General features: G+C 31.8%; 1 protein-coding gene across 2 annotated transcripts; it reads left to right on the top strand.

Moving 5' to 3' along the window:
- Window positions 1-14,513: 14,513 nt before the first annotated feature.
- Window positions 14,514-18,789, top strand: LOC132623778 (agamous-like MADS-box protein MADS2). Of its 2 annotated transcripts, none has more exons than XM_060338583.1 (8): window positions 14,514-14,975; window positions 16,369-16,447; window positions 16,994-17,058; window positions 17,158-17,257; window positions 17,396-17,437; window positions 17,527-17,568; window positions 17,799-17,941; window positions 18,448-18,789. In XM_060338583.1, the coding sequence occupies exons 1-8, from the start codon at window positions 14,791-14,793 to the stop codon at window positions 18,533-18,535; spliced, it is 744 nt and encodes a 247-aa protein (XP_060194566.1). In that variant the 5' UTR covers window positions 14,514-14,790; the 3' UTR covers window positions 18,536-18,789. The 2 variants fall into 2 exon arrangements, with proteins under 2 accessions (XP_060194566.1, XP_060194567.1); XM_060338584.1 differs by having other exon boundaries at window positions 14,517-14,975; window positions 17,802-17,941.
- Window positions 18,790-22,036: the final 3,247 nt, after the last annotated feature.

Raw genomic sequence — 22,036 nt, 5'->3', positions numbered from 1 at the left:
TTTGTTGGAATTAAAGTTAATTTTTAGAGATAAACATTTTAAATCCTCCTAGATTTTAAATTCGCGATATTGGCTTCTCTTAAACAATATCTGGATTTTTTTTTTTACTAACTATGGCTTATCTAAACTTATATTTTAATAAAGTTAAAAATGGCTATAATGCAAGTGTATGTACAGAAACAAAAATATATGAATCTTTTAACAAATAAATTAAGGTTTAACATTTAAATTGAAGCTATCCAAATCAGATGAAATTATAAGTGATAAGATTCTATAATACATCAATAAAATTTCATTTCGTACTTTTATTACTGAATTTGCAATGAATTTAAAGTTTTAAAATGAAATAAAAAATTATCCAAACTATATATATATAAAATTAGCAAAGAATATGTGTCAGGATAAAATTTTCGTACTTTTGTTTTTGTCTTTTCTAACAAACAAAAGAAATAATAAGCAAAGAAGATTAGGGGAAGGTCAAAACTAAAGATAAGGAAGGGTAAGAGCTGCTCTTCTTTTGTTTCATCTCCATTTAGTTTAAAAAAATATAATTTATCTCCTCGGTTTCAAATGTTTTTCTCAATTCAAATATATAATAAATTATAAGATAAGGATATTTTGGAGTCCTATCTAATAAAGTGATATGATATTTGAATTCGAATTCAAAATGAAATTTGAGTTGGAATGAATATCCAATTTCTTGACCTCTTCTATATATATCATATAATGCTAGACTTTCTCCTCCTCCAATTCTATTCGTGAATTTTTCATTTTACTGAATTCATATTCTTTATCTTTTAGAAACTTATTCAGTGTTAATGTTTTTAATTCTATATGCAGATGTGTGATGGACCTATTATAGAAAAGGACGTTACAAGATTATTCCTTCTATTCATTATACTCAGGCCTGAACTCAAGTAAGTACTCTCCAGTGTAATTATTCTGATTTTGTCGTTATGATTTTTGATAATAAAATAAATACATTCTATTACGTAAAATAGAAAATCAATCTCTTATAGTCGAGTTGGCCCATTTTAATGCTAAATTTTCTTAATATTTTAAATTATTATTTTATTGAAACTAAAATAATGATTTTTGTTCTTTTAAAAAAATATATTTTTTATTACATAGGGGGTAGGAGAAGGGGAAAGGGGGGAGGGGACTACAACATGGGGATTCGAATCCACTAATAAGGTGAAAATTTAAGTAGCCAACCAATTGAGCTACTAGATCCCTACAATGATATTTGTTCCAAATGTTTGTTTGCTATTTAATTTTGTCTACAGACAATCATTTTTCAAAACTATTTGTGTAGATGACAACATGTTGTACTCTAAATTCTCTTCTTGAAGAAAAAATATATACGGTTCCGAAGATCTTTGTAATGGACGAAGATGTATAATGAATATATTTTTCCCTAATATCATAGAAGATAATTAATACTTGCATCTCTTATTTCTGTTTTGCAAAACGGATCTGTTATTGTAATTCTCATAAAAAAGTTAATGATGAAACAAGTTAGAGAATATCATATTGTTTTATAAGTTGAGATGTTCTTTTCTCGCCTTTATTTCTATCATTTATTATAATTTTAAAGCTAGCTCTACACCCATGTATTTATTGCATATGTATTTTTGAACCAACTTTTTTTTATTTTTGAACCTTCGTTTTACTCCGATTTTTAAGAACTTGCTGGATAAACATAATTCATCATTACTAAGATTAATCCTTGGAGTTTGAGCAGTAGCTTTTTATCATCTTTAATGCTCTTCGTAAAGTCAATACTACAATCACCAATTTAAGGATGTGATTTACTTTCTCCATGAACAAACAACATTGATAATTTCCTTAAGGTAAGATAAGAAGTATAAAGTTAAAAATTCTTTTGATGGTCATAGTTAATTTGTAAGTGATTTTATCGGATTCAAAATGGCGACCCACTCATAATTTTCAGTTACGATTTAAAAGCTTTTATCAATCATATTCCTCATAGTCGATCTTGCAATTGGAAGTTCAAGTTCATGTAATTTCCTTTTTTGTTTGTCTCACAGTTTTTTGGTCACAATATGTTTAGCTGCAAGAAATCTTTTTAGAAAAAATCAAGGTTGTAAGTTATATACTAGATATTGTTGGGGGGAAAATAAAGATTGCAAGTTATACATCTAAATTCGTAGGCCTATGGGCTAGCCATGATTTCTCTGATGTTTGTGTATCTCTCCCATCTAAATTTTTTCTTAGAGTTTATTAACAGAATACACAGTTTGCCAAAAACTAATAATGTGGAGATGATTTTCTTCTTACGGTTTCAATTACTGTAGGTATGTCTCTATATAAAATTAATCATTTTATGATGAATCAATCAACTATGTAATAAAGAAATTAAACAAAGACGAAATTCGATGCAATTGAAACCTATATATTTTTGAACGCACACGAGTGTGTATTATTTTTTTTTTGTTTTTGTAATGATGATATTTTTTTATTAAAAAAAATATATCTTGCGCATATGAATATTGTGTGGATTCGCAATCAATTCAATATGTAATTTTGTTTCCAAATCTCATCACTCTATTAAAATTGCCAAATAAAAAGAAAGGGATGCCAAATTAGGTATGTGAAGAGCGTACGGTCATTTATTTGGGTAAGTGATACAAGTTAGAATCCACTACTTGGTTCATTGTTGTAAGAGAATACGTGAAATAGTATCAGAACGTTGACATATCCTGCAAACTGGATTGTTGGTTTTGGGGGGGGGGGGGGGGGGTGGGGTTTGATCATATAATGTTATTTATTGAGAAAATGGTAAAAAAAAAAAAAAAAAAAAACGGAGGAATGAGTTGTTGTTTATACTTCACTCAAAATGTTTGCCTTTGTTCTTTTAACAAGTAACTTCTCCGAGTATAAAGTTTATTAGCATTTAAAATTAAAAAATATTTTAAACTATGGAGTATATTATAATAAGAAAATTATATTATGAATAAGACCTTATAACAAAAGACTTAATAAATACATCCAAAATTAAAAATATCAGATTAATAAATACAACCAAAATTAAAAATATCGGATATAAATAAATCTGGTACCACATTAAAAAATTCAATATATAAACTAATTTCTCATATAGATAACTTTAAAACACAGCATTCATAAGTTCTTTTGCTTTCGAAATCACATTTAGAGTGAGTTACTAATTATAGTTGTGTCAAATAAATCTTTTGTAATGTTATGACTTTTATATGTCATAAACTTGAAGAAGACTTAAAAAAATGATTGGTGAATCTACTGCAACTACAATGAGGATATTAGAATGACAGTAACTATAAACATATTGAAGTAGCTTTTGCAATTTCAGATGTATTTGTATAACTTTAAAACATATTGAAGTAGCTTTTGCAATTTCAGATGTATTTGTATAACTTTATGAGATTTAAAAAAAATTAAAAAAATAAAGACATCAAATTCAAACAGACAAACAACGTACAACTTATGACGAATAAAATTTGTCATTGGAAATAAGAAATGAATATATAAAGAACAATGAATTACATATACCTGCAAAATCAAGCAAGAAATCTAAGCATACCAAAATATATGCCACAAAGATAACAAAGCTTCCCCAAAGTCAGATATTGTACTTTTAAATGAATGAAACCTCCATTAGCTAAATACTATTTATAACGTGGCTTTTAACATTGCTTTGGAGGGCGAAGATGAGGAAACATGTGCAATAATTTATATGCATTAATTATTACATTTTATTAGCATTAATTATTACATTTAATTACAGAGCAAAAACATCTCTTAGTCCCCTCAAATTTCACCTCACCCGTTGTCTACTCAAACGGATGTTTTTGCGAGAATTTCGAAATGGTGCTGCCTATCATAATTAAGGGAGTCAGTGAGTGTTTCTTAAGATTTTTTAGGTAGAAGATAATGAGAAAAAAATAAGAAAAAAGCCAAAAAAGAAGTAGAAAAAAGATAATTAGGTTTTTTTGAGAAAAGGCCATCAATAGTCCCTTATCTATAGGAGTAGGTCTAAAATGGTCCCTTAACTATATACTTACCGGTTTTAGTCCTTTAACTATTCAAAAACTTATCAAATTTGGTCTCCATCTATTGTTTTATACAAACAACGTACAAACTCATAAACCTTCGTGAGATTAATCGTTAAACCATTTCTCAGACCTATATTTCTCTCTCCCTGCTTTTTTTTCCTCAAGTTCATTCTTTAACCTCAACTTTTTCCTCAAGTTCTCTCTCGCGTTTCCTCAAGTCCGTCGGTTTTAAAAAAAAAAAAAAAAAAAACTGATGGTCTCACGTCGGTTTTTTTTTTTTTTTTGAAAATTAAAGAATGAAATGTAGGAACTTGGAGTCAAACCCGGCTATGTTCCTTGGCATTAAAGGGCTTTACCACTAGACCACTGATATTTTTGTTCATATACTTACATTGATTTAATTTATACTGTTTTTTCGCTCTAAAAACCGACGGACTCCGTCTCCGTCGGTTTTTTATAAAAAAATAAAAAATAAAAATAAAAAACCGACGGACTCCATCAGTTTATTTTAGAAAATAATATAACAAATAATTATATTTTTTCGCGCAAAAAATAATCGACGCAGTCCGTCGGTTTTCTTAAAAAAAAAATATTTAAAAATATTATTGAAAAAGCCGATAGAGTCTGTCGGTCTTTCCATCGGTTTTTTTCCATCGATTTTTTTTTCTGTCGATTTTTACCAGTTTTTACCATTTTTTTTTTTAAACAAGAGGAGCTTGAGGAGAAAGAAGCAGGGAGAGAAAAATATAGGCCTGAGGAATGGTTTAATGATTAATCTGACGAAGGTTTATGAGTTTGTACACTGTTTGTATAAAAAAAAAATAGACGGAGACCAAATTTGATAAGTCTTTGGATAGTTAAAGGACTAAAACCGGTAAGTGTATGGTTAAGGGACCATTTTAGACCTACTCCTATAGATAAGGGACTATTTATGGCCTTTTCTCGATTTTTTTTTTGCCAAAAAGAGGTGTCACATCACTCCTCTTTTGCCTAATTTTATATTATATATAATATAGCTATGGTCCTCAATTATGTAGGTTGTTGATCCTTGCTAAATCAACGAATTGTGCCATTGCACGGTCAATTGTGTATTTTATTGAAATATTGATTCCTATGTGGTCCTAAAATTCAGTTGTGGTAAATCCAAGCAGTTCCCACAATGTCACGTGAGTGTCAATGTGATTATATATGGATTTTTTGGAAAACAACAAATCGTGATTTTTTTATATTTTAAAAAAGACAATAATTTTTCCCTTTTGATCTTCTTGATGTTTTTTTTTTCTTTTTCCTACGGTACTCTTTAGTTTGACTAATATATACATTGATAATACAATTCTCGCAATTGTTACATCTGGATCCAAATTATTGCAATCACTAATTATATTGAGGACAATACACACCGTTTACTTTGATAGATTGCTAGTCAATTCAAGCTGGATATCTGAAATATATCTGTCCCAAGAGATTGAAAATTTTAAAACAGTTATTTGTGCCTTTCATAAATTTAGTGAAGCCGTTAAAATATGCCCAAAAGACTATCAGTGTGAGTGGTTTAATGGAAAGAACCGATGAAGCTCATCTTATGTGTCTAAATTTCATGAGTTGCCGGTGATTACCTAGCATTTATTTGTCACTTTTCGGCCCTTTCTTAAAACGATCGCCACTATCCTGGAATTTCAAATTCCACCTATAAAACTCTAGGTATTATCCCTTGTGAATTTTGAAACTCTAGAAGGATTAACAGGTTCACAAAATTGAATGTCTGCTTCTACCTATTGTGGATATATAGGAGTTCCCAAAATTCTTATTTCTAATTAGATCTTCATGTAACACTGCTTGGGTGATGTATTTAATTAATTTGCCGTTGGGACAAATAAAGATGCATACCAATTACCATATATCTTAGGTATGTTGTATTTCAGTACGGTATTAGTCGCTTTCCACATATATAATTGAGTCATTGACAGGTCGTTTGACCAAACCTGTCACCCCAAATATATTCGCATATGACATAGGTTTTGAAGAAAGAAAATAGCCAGCCAAGTAACTTTACAGCATTGCGTGAACAGTGTGTAGCATTGTGTTTGTTATCAATCAATTAGAATCGCACCACTTACGTCCTACACTGTTTGGCTACTTTAATACTCCCTCGTACCAGTAAGAATAAGGAAAAACAGTTTTAGTCATGAATTGTTGTTTTAAACAAATTTCAGTCCTTATATTATTCGACCAAACATATTTACTTTTCAAATGAACAAAGTGGGTCTTGTTAGGCTATAATTGTTGACTTTCCTCTAAAAGTCTAGATTGTATCATGCAAAATTTGATGGAATAATTACTCTAAATCAAATTTATTAATATCTTGTTATGCCTAGATCAACAATTGACTTGAAGAAATGATGGTGTAGAAAAGGGTTAAAGGAAGAGCAAACTCAGTTGGTGGAATATATACTATACCAAGTTACTAATATGCATATGATGGACTACATCCCCCCCCCCCCCCCCCCCCCCACAAGCACACAGTTTTGGAGGGTCTATAGTGTTTTCACACTTCCCATTCTGGGTGACTCGAACTCAAGACCTACCAATTATGGGTGAAGGTGCTTTACCAACTGAATCACTGTCTCAAATTGATGTTAAAGCCCTACAAGATTAGAAAGCCCATAATTTTGTTGTTTGAGTTTTAAGATATTTGTACAGTTAACACACACACACAAGAATATGATCACTATATCATATTCAAGAATTTACACTTTGTTCTTTAATTTATGTAACTAAAAAACAACCTTTAATTACATGACTTTATGAAAAAAAATTAAGTACTTCTTGTCAGAAAATCCCAGAAAGAGATAATTTTCCTTTTTTAAATATATTTTTGAATGGCAGAAGATTATATAATTTAAAGTTCCTCAAGGCACTTCTCTATCCAAAAAAGTTTTTAAATATTCTTAGCCTAAAATTTACTAGCCGCGCTTCAACTTCAAACTAAGTTGAAATCAATTATTATACGAATAATATCTATCTATGCTGCTATTGGAATCCCACTTAATGATATTATTCGAGTTTTGGGTTAAAATTGTCCCTTATCTATGGAAGTAGGTTCATTTTGGTCCCTCAAATATTACCCTGAGCATATTTGATCCCTTATCTATAAGAGTAGGTTCATTTTGGTCCCTCAAATATAACGCTAAACATATTTAATCCCTTATCTATGCTAAAGTGGGGTGCTTTTGGTTCCCCTAATAGAACCCGTTTAAAAAGTAACGGTGCTAAACCCATGTGACACTCACGTGACTCGTAAAAGGCTAAACCCATTGGACAAAATGTAAAGCAGAGTAATGACATTTCTCTAAAAAATGCAATTCATATAAGATATTAGCAAAACAACTCATAATATTTGGATCATATGGTTGGTAACCAACTCTTAAATAGTAATCTGGCAGCACACATGGAACCGTTTCACTTATTTTGGAAGCATGTGAATATAAAGTTATTTTTGTTAAATATTAAAAAAATCAAAACTCTTTTTAACAACCGTTATAAATTATCTTAATTGTGGAATCACTACAATTTTTTTTGGAAGCATATGAATGCAAATTTTAATATATTAGATAAAGTTTCTGCCTTTTTTTAAAAATCAGCTTCTTCTTCTTCCAGCCAATTGAAAGCTTTCTACAGAGAGGCTAAGGCTTTTGTCGGTGAAGTGTTTCTTCATATGAAGTTGGGGAGAAAGGCAAATGAGTTTAGTATTTTTGTCCGGTGGGTTTAGCCTCTTACAAGTCACGTGAGTGTCACATGGGATTAGCACCGTTACTTTTTAAACGGGGTTCTATTAGGGGAACCAACAGTGTCCCACTGTAGCATAGTTAAGAGATTAAATATGCTTAGCGTTATATTTAAGGGACCAAAATGAACCTACTCCCATAGATAAGGGATCAAATATGCTCACAGTAATATTTAAGGGACCAAAATGAACATATTTCCATAAATAGGGGACAATTTTAACCCAAAACTCGATATTATTCAAATAGAAGTCCTTTTTTAAATTTAAAAAAAGAAGAAAAGTGTTCAGGTTGTCTAATCTAAGAAAGAGCTAATTTGGGGTCGCCCCAAGAAAGCCCATACCAAAAGTGCCCATAGAAGTAGTATTCATTTGTTACTGATACTAGTTATGTGAGACCCGTGCTAAGTTCGGGCCCAAACTCAAGATATAAAAGTAGATATTTTAACTAAATAAATATGATTTGTGTTAGTACAAGTGTACAACAACAACCATATACTCATTGTAGTCCCACAAGTGGGTAGTTTAAATGAAAGCAAAATTTTCATTCCACTCATTTAATATTTTAACTTCCATTTTGATGAAATTATTTAATTCAAATCAAATTTGGAGCAAGAATTTGACATTATAACTTATGTATCCTAATTTTCTGAAGTTATTTAGTTCTAAATAAATAATATATACATAGTTAATGAACTTTTAAGACAAATACATAATTTAACTTGTGCAGCGGATGGAGCTGCTCCTCTCTTAATTAGGGATTAGGGGTTCGAACATGGATATGGAAAAAAATCTTTGGAGGAAGCGCTCCCCCCGAATAGGCGCGATACAGTGCGAATTATCTGGATTAATTGGGCTCAAATGCGGATATCGAGCACCAATCGGAAAATCAAAGAACGTGAAAAATGAGGTAGGAGGTTCGATAGCTTTTGAAAAGTAGACTTTAAAAACAAAAAACAAAAAAATTGACTTAAATAAATAAGATTAGGACCTAAAAGTAATTAATTAAAAAGTTTTAAAAAAAAATGAAAATTATTGTGAGGACTACAAAAGTCCCCAGGTTCGATAACTTTTGAAAAGTAGACTTTAAAAACAAAAAACAAAAAAATTGACTTAAATAAATAAGATTAGGACATAAAAGTAATTAATTAAAAAGTTTTTAAAAAATTGAGAAATTATTGTGAGGACTACAAAAGTCCTCACATTTGCTCTTATATAATATAGTAATATGTTGAATATTGGGCAATTCTGCGAATTGCCCTTCTTTTGGAGTGGTCTTTAAATTTTGTCCCTCATATTTGTAGTCTTTAAATTTTGCCCCTCATATATGTGATCTTTAAGTTTTGCCCTTCGCTTGGATACCTGAGGTTCTGGGTTCGAATCCCTACTCAAGCATAAAATAAAAAAATATTTTGGCAAGGCAAGATTGGGGGAGTGTATGCCGGATCCGACATACAGTCCTTAAGGAAAAATTAAAATTATGCCGGAGGGACATAACTTTTCCTCAAGGCATAGTTTAGTTATGCCTTATGGGGCACTACTTTTCCTTAAGGAACTATGCCTTATGGGGCAAACTTTTAATTAAGGCATAACCAAAAGTGTGCCCCATAAGGCAAAACTTTTCCCTAAGACGTAGACTTTGCCTTATAAGACAAACTTTTAGTTATGCCTTAAGGAAAAGTTCCGCCTTATAGGGCATACTTTTAGTTATGTCTTATGGGTACACTTTTAGTTAAGGCATAACTAAAAGTATGCCCCATAAGGCAGAACTTTTCCTTAAGGCATAACTAAAAGTTTGGCTTGAAAAGTAAAAAAAAAAAAATATATGTCTCAAAGCAAAGTCTGCCCCCTCCGGCATAATTTTCATTTTTCCTTAAGGACTGTATGCTGGATCCGGCATACACTCCCCCAGCCCTGCCTTGCGATTTTTTTTTTAAATGCCTGAGCAGGGCCTCAGGTATCCAAGCGAAGGGCAAACTTAAAGACCACAAATATGAGTGGGCAAAATTTAAAGACGACCCCAAAAGAAGGGCAATCCGCGCAAAAAAATGTTGAATATTGTCACATAGTCCACAGTTGAAAGAACTAGCTAGCAGCAGTGTCCATTTTTGGGGAGGGGTTTTCTTAATTGAAAGCTCCTACAATACTAGTAACGAGAATTTTTAGATACATAAATATTACTAACAAATTACAAAAGGTTTAGTTTTTATTAAGACTAGACACGTAAGTGGAAGAATGTCCCCAGAAGTATACACATACTATACGATTTTGAGTCTTTTTGTTTCTTCGCTATACCATTAACAAACTGCCTCCATATCAATGAATAAGGGATTAAGGAAATGTTTATACATTTTTGGCAAATTTTGGAAGATGTTACGGTTATTATCCTTAATCTTCTGTTGGAGTCTTAAAAAGCTCCGTTCAAGCGGCCACATAATTTGCCTAATGTGCTCATAGTCCAGAATGTGGAACAAGCTTTCGAGTTTCGAGGACGAGAAAAATAGTTTAACATCCTTGATAAATTGAATACAGAAAAAAAAAATCCAACAAATATTCTTAAAATATCAAAATTTAGTGACCAAGTAACCATTTGTTTGTTAGGCAATAAAGTCTTATGAGGATCCATAAGAAATAAAATAAAACAATTGAGATTAAGATCAAATGAATCGGAGAAAAAGACATTGAATTCCACACAGTCTAATAGAGGAAAAGGATCCTTACAACTTTTAAACTTTCCTCTTTGTTTTTTTTAATTCTAGGATAGAGTAGTTCAGCTTTTCTCTTGTTTTTTGTTCTGTAAATAGCTTGATTGATTTTGAATAAACATCCAACAACATCCTGCTGGTTGGTTTTGCTTAAAAAGAAAAGAAAAGAAAAGAAAAAAAGCCTAATAGGGGAAGAGGGACCAGTTCCATTAAGTCCCTTAAATTAACGGGGTCATCATTAAAGAAAATTTCCCAAGGCCCAATAGACTTTTTCTTTTTCGCAGTGTTCTGAAATGTTGTTATTTTTCTACATTTTTTGGGGCGGATTGGCCTTCTTTTGGGGTGGTCTTTAATTTTTGCCCCTCAAATTGCTGGTTTTAATTTTTATCCTTCGCTTAAAAAGGTGGCCGAAAATTTCCCGAGGTTCTGAACTCGAATCCCCGGTTAGTCTAAAAAAAAAAAAAAAGATTTCGCAAGGCAAGACTTTGCAAAAAGTCTGCCGGAAGTTTTGTCTTAAGACAAAGTGTGCCGCATAATGCAAAATTTTTGCAAAGCCTTGCCTAAGGTTGTTCAAAACCGAACTATTACCGATAATCCAACCGCAAAATTGGCTTGCTAGTATTGGATTATGAGATTAACGGTTGGTGAGTTGGTTAAAATTTTATAATTAACGGTCTATTAGTGTGTGGACGGATTACTTAATTTCCTTATCGGGTAAACCGTTAACCCATTAAGAATTATGATTATTAGGTTTTTACCTCTAGATATATTAAATATATATTGTAATTTGTAAATCCTAAAGCAGTAAAGCTAAAACCCCAGCCCCCATTCTATATTTTTCTATTCAATAATATTCACTCATTTATTTCTAGATTAAATCTTCCATAGCTTCTGTTGTTGGGGGCTCTAACTGTTGCATGTTGCCAATAATTTGGCATTCAACTCTTAATAAACTTTACAATCACTCCATAACAAATATGCGTTGCACATTTGCTTGAACTTTGAAAAACTCAAAGCAAACTAGGAGTAATTCTTGTTATCACTGACTCACTCAGAGGCGGATCTAGGATTTGAAGGTGGTGGGCGCCACAATTTTCTTCAATGTACATCTTATTAGGAACGTGTATTTGGGTCGGGTCTATCTCTTTTGAGTTTTCGGGTCAACTTAATAGGCCATTTTTTATTTGCAAATATGAAAATTACATCTCTAAAATCAAGAAACGAACATAATTAGCATCTTAAATAAGGAATCACACCCATTAACAACAGAAGTAAAATCAACATTTTCACCAAGGAACTTACACCAATCAAAATAAGAAAAATTATATTAAAACTCTTCAATAGGTAAATTACACCCCATAAATAAATGTAGAATTAGATAAACTATAAGTTCTCAAAAATAAATCATAAATTTCATGTTTTTTCTAAGCAATGCTTATGAAATTTCCATCACAATTTAAGTAGTAAATTGAATTTAATAATTATAGAAAAGCACGAATTTTTATAATACTCTCCCTCCATCCATTTTTATTCATCCACTATACTAAAATAAATGTCCACTTTTACTTGTAAGTTGTACAATTTGAAAATCCAAGACATAATTTACCATTTTATACCTATTTTACCCTTATTATTAAGTACTCCAATTCACTTCTTATTTTATTTATTGCTTATTAAGATGGCCCCAAGTCAAATATAGACAAGCAAACATGGACAGAGGAAGTAACCAACAAAAGAATTATAAAAAAATTGAATTTTGATCACAATCCAAACTTCTTATTGAGACTCACAGATTCGAGATTAAGAGAAATGCTTAATTTAAGGGATTTTGAAGTTTCTATTTTGTGTGTTTTCGCTAGAGATCACAGATAAAATAATAGAATAGAGAAAAGAAAATATAAATAATAAAAAGATAAATAGAAAATTGAGAGAGCCGAAAAGGGAAATGACTGGTACAAAGGAACTAAAAAGCACAAAAAAAAAAACGGAAGTCAGAAAATGTTCAAGACAGATTCAAACTTGTGTCTACCAGCCATGACACCTTTGTCTAATTTGCGACTGGGGGCGGCAGGATCAAATATTTAATCTAGTTTAAGCAAATTGCAACATAAGTATATAAAAAAATTATCAATTTAGGGGATCCATGCCACCCCCACCCTAAAGGGTGGATCCGCCCCTGGGCTCACTGCATTTAGCACAATGAAAAAAAGTTCTTTTTTCCAGTAAGGTGGGTAAATTACATTGAAAAAGTGAATACGTGGAGGTATTATAAAGTGATAGCTGTTACATAATTTAGCCAATATACCACCCGTTAACCGCCCGATAATTGCTAATTCGATACCAAATCAACTGATATCTTATCGATTGACTAGTGGATTAGTACATTTAAAAGCCGATATCCGGCAAGCCGAACCGTTAAGAGTAGTTATCTATCCGATCCGCCCGATAAGCAGCCCTAACCTTGCTTTGTAATTTTTTTTATGACTAAGCCGGGATTCGAACCCAGAATCTTGGAATATTTTAGGTGAAGGGCAAAAATTAAAGACCAGCAATTTGAGGTGCAAATATTAAAAACCACCCCAACTAAGGACAATCATGCAAATCGCCCCTTTTTCTAAAAGTGGTAAATTTTATTAATGATAATCTTAGCCACTGATCCATGGCCTCAATAGTAAAAAAATTACGTAATTACTTTTTTTTTCTCCAGAAAAATTCAACATAACAGAGTTTTTTCTTTTCCAATTTAAAAGACATAACTAAACTTCTCATATATATAGGAGCCGTTCATGAGATAAAATCATGTTTGGACATGTAATTTGAATTTCTTAAGTTGCAATTTTTTTTATAAATATAAAAACCTCACAAGTTGTGAAAATCATCAAAATTTTCTCAATTCTTATACAATCTTACCAAATGAGTAAATCATAGTTCATAATAAAATTAATACGCTACTAGAAGACCTTTCTAAAAAATACAACATCAATTGATCAAACTTTCAATAAAAAAGAAAATTTAACATGAATAGTAATGTAACTACTCTTTAATATAATTCTCCCATATGGTAAACATGATTGGTAAATATCTTTTACCAACTTGCAGATTAATATTTAATACAAATGGTTACTAAACATGATTGGTAAATATATCTACCAACTTATGGGTCTTTTTTTACAAAATATAAACGTATACGTCAAATTTTACATTTATATTTCTTGAAATCATGATTTCAAATCCCAAATCATGCCTTTTTGGATGATTTGGAATTTCATCTCATGAGATGAAATCAAAAATGAAACTGTATGTCCAAACGCTGATTTCATCTCATGAGATGAAATCGCATATCCAAACACCTACGTAGTATCTCCATTCCAAAATTAATACTACCTCTCTTCCCTTTCAAGTAGGCAAAGAGCCAAATACGATACATTTTTTACTAAATTATGACCTCACATTTTCATATAGTAAAACTGTACAAATGAAATTGAATTATGTCCACCTTAAGGTTAAAGATCGATAAATTAACTCTTGACAAATAGTTTAGCTAAATAAACCAAGAATAACAGATCACCTTTATCACATAATAGCTTATCTTTGTTGTATATTGTCAAACAAAAACTCAATAATACATCCCTGAAATTCAATGTTTGAGAAAATTTTAGGCCAGTACTGCGAATTGGTTACGCATGATATCTACGTAATATCCACTGATCAATTGACGCGTGTCCAGATAATTTAGTACACGCTTTGTTTTTTTCTACAATGGACCGCACAAATGAGAACCAAATATACCAACACTTAACTAGTCGCGTGTCGCCCAAACTACGAATAATCATCCGTCGTGGTCTACACGCTCCAAAAATAAAGTGGTAAGACATCACTTTAACGCATTAGCTGAATTCATGTAACTTCAAAGTGGAAACAAGACCAACCCTAAAGCTCTGAGGCACCTAAATTTGGAATGGCATAAGCAAATCCTAAGGTTAAAACAAAGAATCTTTAAAGAAGAAGAAGATAATAGGAAATGTCATACACAAACAACCCATGTTCACTTTTCTCTCTCTAATCTCTACTTTGAACATAGACTCGAGAAAAAAAGGCTAATAAAATCCTTTCTTTTTTTTCTATCTAGCTAGGGTTTACAGTTCATTTCTTTCACAATTTTGGTTGACTCAGTAGGACTGAAAAGAGGATCTAATTGTTACCCAAGAGAAGAAAGTGGCAAATTAAGAAAAATAATAAGAGGGGAGGGATGGGTAGAGGAAGAGTTGAGTTGAAGAGGATAGAGAACAAGATAAATAGGCAAGTCACTTTTGCAAAGAGAAGAAATGGATTGCTTAAGAAAGCTTATGAACTATCTGTGCTTTGTGATGCTGAGGTTGCTCTTGTCATTTTCTCTAATCGTGGCAAGCTTTATGAATTCTGCAGCACCAACAAGTAAAATTAATTATTTCCATCTCTCTAATGTCTAGATCTTTATTGTCTTTGTAAGATCTGAATCTGACCTCTTTGCATTTGTTTTGGCTATTCATTTGTATGTTATGTGTTTCTTGGATCTTGTCCAATGCAAAATTAGGTTTTTAGAAGACATGATCTAATAGTTCCTAGCCAATTTGACCACAAAAAAAGGAAAAAAGTGGGTAGGTTATAATCTGATTATGTGTTAACCAAGATCTGTTACCTATCATGGATTATCAGCAATCAACTACTTGAAGATGATTTTTTTCTTTCATTCTTTGTAGGGAATAAAGTACCAAGATATGATGAAACATTAATCCTACTCCTAAGTTGTTCATAAATAAATAAAACAAGCAGATCCTAAGATTTAAATAAAGATTAGCTTGGAAAATCTACTTAGTATATTTTGGATCATATTTATTGGCAGATGGGCTGAGTAGTCATACGTACCTGCAGATCTGAAGAAGGCTTTATTATCATAATGTTGTGTACCTTCCAAATACGTTGGAGTAACCGGATAAAACATTGTCTCCCAGTCCTTCTACCTGTTTGATTTTTTTCAAATTTTGGCAAAATCTAATAAGGACTTCAATTCTTAGCAAAATAGTCTTAAGATGATTTTTTTTAAATCTTCTTTTACCTCTGTGATCTTAGACATTTGTGATAAATCTTTCCTAAATAGGTCATATGCATTGCCCGCCGGTTATAACTCTGTCCTTTATGAATTTCCTTTCTTTAAAGAGAAGACATCCTTAATACACCAAACATCCTGTGCTGACGCAGGATCCGGGGAAGGGTTGTACCTCAAGAGAGTGCGATGTATAGACAATCTATCTTGATGCAAGGTTCACTCATCTATATCTTATCCTTAGTGCGTGTTTGGCATGAAGGAAAATGTTTTCCTGAAAAATAAGTGAATTTTTCTCCATTTTCTTGTCTTTGGTAAGTAAGCGAAAAATATGTCTTAAGAAGCATTTATATATAATCTAGACAAATTAAACATTATGAGGGATGAGTGTAGCGTGTGGGGATGGGGGAGGTGTGGGCTACAGGAGTGGGGTGTGTTGGAGGATGTGGAGGATCGGAGTGAAATATCACTTATGGAACTTGTTTTTTCTAGAAAAAATATTATTCCAAAAGTTTTGATCGACCGAACATGAGAAAACTGAAATAAGTTTTATGGAAAATATTTTCCTCCGTACTAACACTCCCTTAATTGATGTTCTTCTTGAGTGCCTTGATTCTTCAAACATGTTTAATGTCTTCATCGCGTTTATAATTTGCATGGTCATACGTTATGTTTGCCTAACGATTAAGGATTTTCAAGGCTAACAATTAATAACTTTTTCCTTTTATTTCCCCTATGCATCAGTATGCTCAAGACCCTTGATAGGTACCAAAAGTGCAGCTACGGTACATTGGAAGTCAACCGATCAATCAAAGATAATGAGGTAACGAAAGCTAGTTGACTTCATTTCTCCAGTCCTTAGACAAAGGAATGAAAAATGCAAGATAAAAAATCTTCTTCTCGTAAACTTTTTCGTGAAAAAGCAAGCAAGATTTGAGTTTTTGAGAATAATGCCTATTTGCAAAAGTTTTTTTTTTTTTTTTTTTGGAGAGAATTTGTTTCTTGTTTAACTGTTTACAACAACAAATACATACCCAGTGAATTCTCACAATGTGGGGTCTAGGGAGGCTATTTCTGAAAGACCCTCAATTCAAGAGAAAGCATGACAAAAAAAAAAAATTAGATAAGGACAAGCAATTCAATGCAGTATGAAAATGAAAATAACAAGAGCGAAAAAGCCATGATATAGCATTATGAAACAAAAGGCAGTAATTATAATCGATATACAAATGAATACGCTAATCGAAGTATAACAAATAACAGAATACGGTTTAACTATGAGTTGTATCTTGTTTAACTGTTTGAGTTACAAAATACGATTCAACTATTATATTGACCTCTTTCATGATCATCTTGTGATCCATTGCAGCAAAGCAGCTATAGGGAATACTTGAAACTCAAAGCCAAATATGAGTCACTGCAGCGATATCAAAGGTAATTTACTATCTACCTAACCTTAATCATGCTAACATACAAAAAATGTACACAACTTGTATTCTTTATAACTTACAGTAGTTGACATTTTCTTTGAAGACAACTTCTTGGAGATGAGTTGGGGCCTCTGAATATAGATGATCTTGAGCATCTTGAAGTCCAACTAGATACTTCCCTCAAACACATAAGGTCCACCAGGGTAAGCTTAGTGATATAAACATATAGATAAATAACATATTATTAAAAGAAATAATGAGGGCACTGCTGGAATTTCCGAGAAATTTTTGGAACCTCTTTAATTCAAGTATTCTAATTGTTTCTTCTGGCTGCTCTATAGACACAAATGATGCTTGACCAGCTTTCTGATCTTCAAACTAAGGTAACTCTGATTTGATTCCAAATTGTTCTTAGCTCAATATATATGCATGTGGTAAAATAGTAAGTAATCGTAACTTTCCATTATAACAGGAGAAATTGTGGAATGAGGCTAACAAGGTTCTTGAAAGAAAGGTAGGTTGGCCATACATGTGATTGTAACTCTTTTCCTAGCTCATTCTTAGATTTGATTTTTTTTTTCTTTTTTTTTTTGGTAAATAACATTCTTGGATTTAATTAGTTGTCTTCAGATTGATTTTTATTAGAAATATCACTTACGTTTATTTTTCATTAATTAACTTTCTCTTATTGATCTAACAAATTGTGCTGTAATGCCATTGAATTTCGCATATTTAATTTGTTAGCAGCTGGAAGATATATATGCTGAAAACAACATGCAACAAACATGGGGAGGTGGTGAGCAAAGTCTCAATTATGGTCAGCAGCAACATGCTCAATCTCAGGGTTTTTTCCAACCTCTAGAGTGCAACTCTACTTTGCAAATTGGGTAAATCCTAGCATTTTCATTATGTTACTTCTAATTATTTGTATTTAATTTGCAACTGACGATTAATTAGTTGACGAGTGAGACTTGCTCTAGTACGAAGCACTATTGAAGGTAATAGTTGAGTGGTAAGTAGTCTTTTATCCTTAACTAGAGGTTTCGATTTTGAACTTGTGAATGGATCAAAGTTGCCTTTGGTAGGGAACACTTTATTCCCAAAGTGGAATTCTTTGAAGCGAATCTGAATTAGTTGGACCTAAAACAAGTATTAGACACCGGATGGGAAGCGAAAAAGAAAAAAAAAAACTCATTTGATCCCTTCGGTGATGACGGTAATTACGAAAAAGAGAGCAAATTATCATTTATAGTCTAGTGCTACCGATGAAAATCTTTCAATTGGTGTAGTTAAATACTTTAATTCCTATTGTTCCCTTTCCTTCCAATTATCTAATTCCTACTATGTAATAGAAAGAAAATTTTAAGTAAAACTAACTTGTTTACTTTTACAGGTACGATCCAATAACTACTTCAAGTCAAATGACAGCAGTAACAAATGCCCAAAACGTCAATGTTATGGTGCCTGGTTGGATGCTGTGAATGTCCCTCAAAAAGTCCAACTTTCACTTATTTTCAGTGTAGCATAAAAGCATATATTATATTATATGTTATAATAAAGGAGAAACTGATTTTCTATCCGAGCTGTAAATTCACCTCTTACGGTTCTTTTTCTAGTTTTTGAGCTAAACTCTATGGATAATACTAAGGTGAATGTTGTAAACCATATTGAAAGAAACTCGAACTATGTTGCTTTGAAATGCTTATTAATATCATGAGGTGGATGTTGCTGACCAGTTTCCGTTTGTTCACATTATTTATATTATGACAGTTTTAAGATGATATTTTTTTTTTTTATGAACTCATTTTAAATTCTGTTAATTCACACAAGATGGTTGAAAGTAGTCCAAGGCAATTATCTAATTCTCTACTAGGTGTAATGGATTATATATGGCAGCTTTCAAATTTCATAGAAGCAACCATTCAAAATTTAAAATGTACACGTGATGTTCCAGTGGCAAAGATTCACTGTTTAGAGAGGACAAGTAAATATTTCCTGAATATATACCGTTATTAAAACCTGCCCTTTGCGTATAATTACATAAATAATTTGATTGCGAGCATAAATTGAAGATACACCTGTGCTATATTGTGACTCATATATTGCATAAAATCAACTAAGATACCTACAGCAACGGTACTACGTCAATATAAGCAATATATAAACAGAAAAGGAAAATTAGTAACTGACATTGTCATATTAGTTCTTTAATTTTATCATTCCTCACGATTTTATTTTATTGAAATTATGAAGGGTTATGTTAAATTATTTTCTCATGTTTTAGCCTAGAGTGTTCTCGCTTTTAGATGTACAATAGCTTCTTGTCCTACACAAAAATAATCATTGAATTGCCCTTCAAACGCGCTGTTTTTTAGTTTTTGTCTTTCGTCTAAAAAAGTGATGAAAATATTTCGAGATTCTGGATTCAAACTCAGCCCAGTTAAAAAAAAAAAAAAAATTTAACAAGGCGAGGTTTCGCAAAAGTTAGGCCTCATAAAGCATAACTTCTGTAGTTCTGAGTTATGCCTAAGGCAAAAGTTATGCCGGACAAGGGGTATACCTTAAGGCATAACTTCTAAATAGAAACTATGCCTTATGGCATAACTTGCCTTACAATTTTATTTTTTATTTTTTAACTCTGTTGGGATTAGGGGTGGGCATGGTACGGTATTTGAAACTTCGGTGCGATAATTTCGGTTTTCGATTTCTAAAAATATTATACCATTACCGTCCCAATTTAATTCAGGATGGTTTGGTATTTTAAAGTTCGATTTCGATATTTAACGGTACGGTAACTCGGTACCATAGTTTGTCCAACTTCAACTTACATATACTCATATCATGGAGAATTATGACTTCCGTTACTTAAGAAACATCTCAACTATTATGTACTAAACACCTTACACATGTAAAAATATTCAAAAGAAAGTACAAGCAATCCGTTTCGTAAATCAATTACACAAAAAAGACATTTAAATCAAGATCGAGTAGTCACAGTTTCAACGTTTAAACAATTAGTTTTCTAATAATACTAGTTTATATATTTATTAGTATTATAATACTAAGATATTTGAATTGTATATGTAATTATATACTTCGGTATGATATCAGTATTTTCTTTATGAATACCGAATACCGTACCGAATACCAAACTTTTTAAAAATACATACCAAATACCATAATACAGAAATTGCGGTATAAAAAAAGTCGATTTCGGTATGGTAATCGTTATCTACCATACCATGCCCGCCCCTAGCTGGGATTCTACTGGAGTTAGGCCTTAAGACTTAACTTTTGCCGAATATGCCTAATTTACTATGAAATTCTGCCTTGCGTTTTTTTTTATACTCTGCAGGGGTTCAAACCTAGAATCTCAGGAGTATTTTCGGCCAATTTAAATGCCGAAGGGAAAAAATTAAACACCAAAATTTTGAGGGCCAAAAATTAAATACTACCCCCGAATAAGGCCATTTGCGCGAATGACCCAGAATTAATAGGTTAACAAAGCCCAAACTAGTGAGATCAACTACAATATGGCCCAAGAATCACAGGCTCAAAGTTGAAAACCCATTGGTACAGCTCACTGGAATCTCCGCAAGAGCTTTCAGATGCATCATTTGCTTCGGCAAACATTAACAACAAGAATAAGAGAAAATGAACTACCCTACCTGAGGTCCTAAATTTAATAACTCTGTGGAATATATTTTGTTTTACTTCTCCATTACTTAGCGGAATTTTGTTAGAGGGAAAACTTATAAGTATTTTCTTAAAAAAAAAAAAAAAAATCTCAGTTCAGATTTACATTGTTATTTAAAGAATAGTTGAAAGCATAACTTGGTCTTTTTGACTGCTGGGAGAAATTGGGATTAATTATATGTTGACCATGTTCTTGGAGAATAGGTAAAACTTAGCCTCATCAAAATATTGTTGAATTATTCTATTTGAATTTATTATACATTTATAAAAGTGAAAATTTATTTTTTAACATAATTGTGCCATGCTTACATTTGTAACTTGTTTGATCTTTACGTGTAAAACTGGATTTGATCTTTTGTGAATGTTTAAACTTCTCAATGTAAGTGCATTCATTATTTGTCCTCACGTTTTATTGAAGAATCAAATGGCCTCAAAGGAGTGGTTTCTATTCAAATATAAACACTGTACTACTTAAGGAATTATGTTGTCTCATATTACTTGTAATTTCATAGTGTAGAATACCTATGTATTCACGAGGCCTTCTCCTAAAGAAAATAATATATATGATTAAATACCCCTATATTATTCTGTCTTGCTTTATTAATTAATTAATTAATTAATTTTAAATTGTTCTTTTGGGGCTTTTAGTGTCACCAAGGTGCTCGATCTGCAAAGTATACACTTTTTAGGTATGTATACTATAAATTAACCAACTGAAGTTAGCACACAATAATATTCTGTTCCAACTAATTAATACTCCAAGATTTAGTTCTGATTGCCCTGGCAAGGGATCTTGGCTTCAGTTTTTCTTTTTAATTTTTAATTTCAGCCGCCAGGGCCACTCACATTTTTAATTAGAGAATCAGAAGACAGTTGTTACGAATATATGGTTCTCTATACGAATTTTGTTGTTGTTAACCATTAACAAAAATAGGAGTATGTGGTTTGTGGCGTGTCGAGTGCATCATATGATTAGGGTATATATGTAGCAATATTTTAATTTGCTTCTTTTTAATTTTTTATCGAATAAATTATATGGTCTTCCATTTGGCAAACCTCGATTCTTGCCACCCTTCTACCTAACAACAATGCCATGATTAATAAGGAAAAAGGAGAATTGAACCCGGATTATTCATCCATCCTTTTGATAAACTTATTTTAATTAAGTTGCCATAAAGTTATAGAAATGAGCAGAGAAGAATTTCGGATTTAAATTTAAGGAGTCTAACTTTTAAAATTTTAGTGCTAACTCATTGCAACTTAATTTATGAGTTCAGATATAATAT

Source organism: Lycium barbarum, chromosome 12 (assembly GCF_019175385.1).
Source record: "Lycium barbarum isolate Lr01 chromosome 12, ASM1917538v2, whole genome shotgun sequence".
NCBI classification, from domain to species: Eukaryota; Viridiplantae; Streptophyta; class Magnoliopsida; order Solanales; family Solanaceae; genus Lycium; species Lycium barbarum.
The sequence above is the reverse complement of the archived record's forward strand: the minus strand, read 5'-3'. Positions and strand labels throughout refer to the sequence as shown.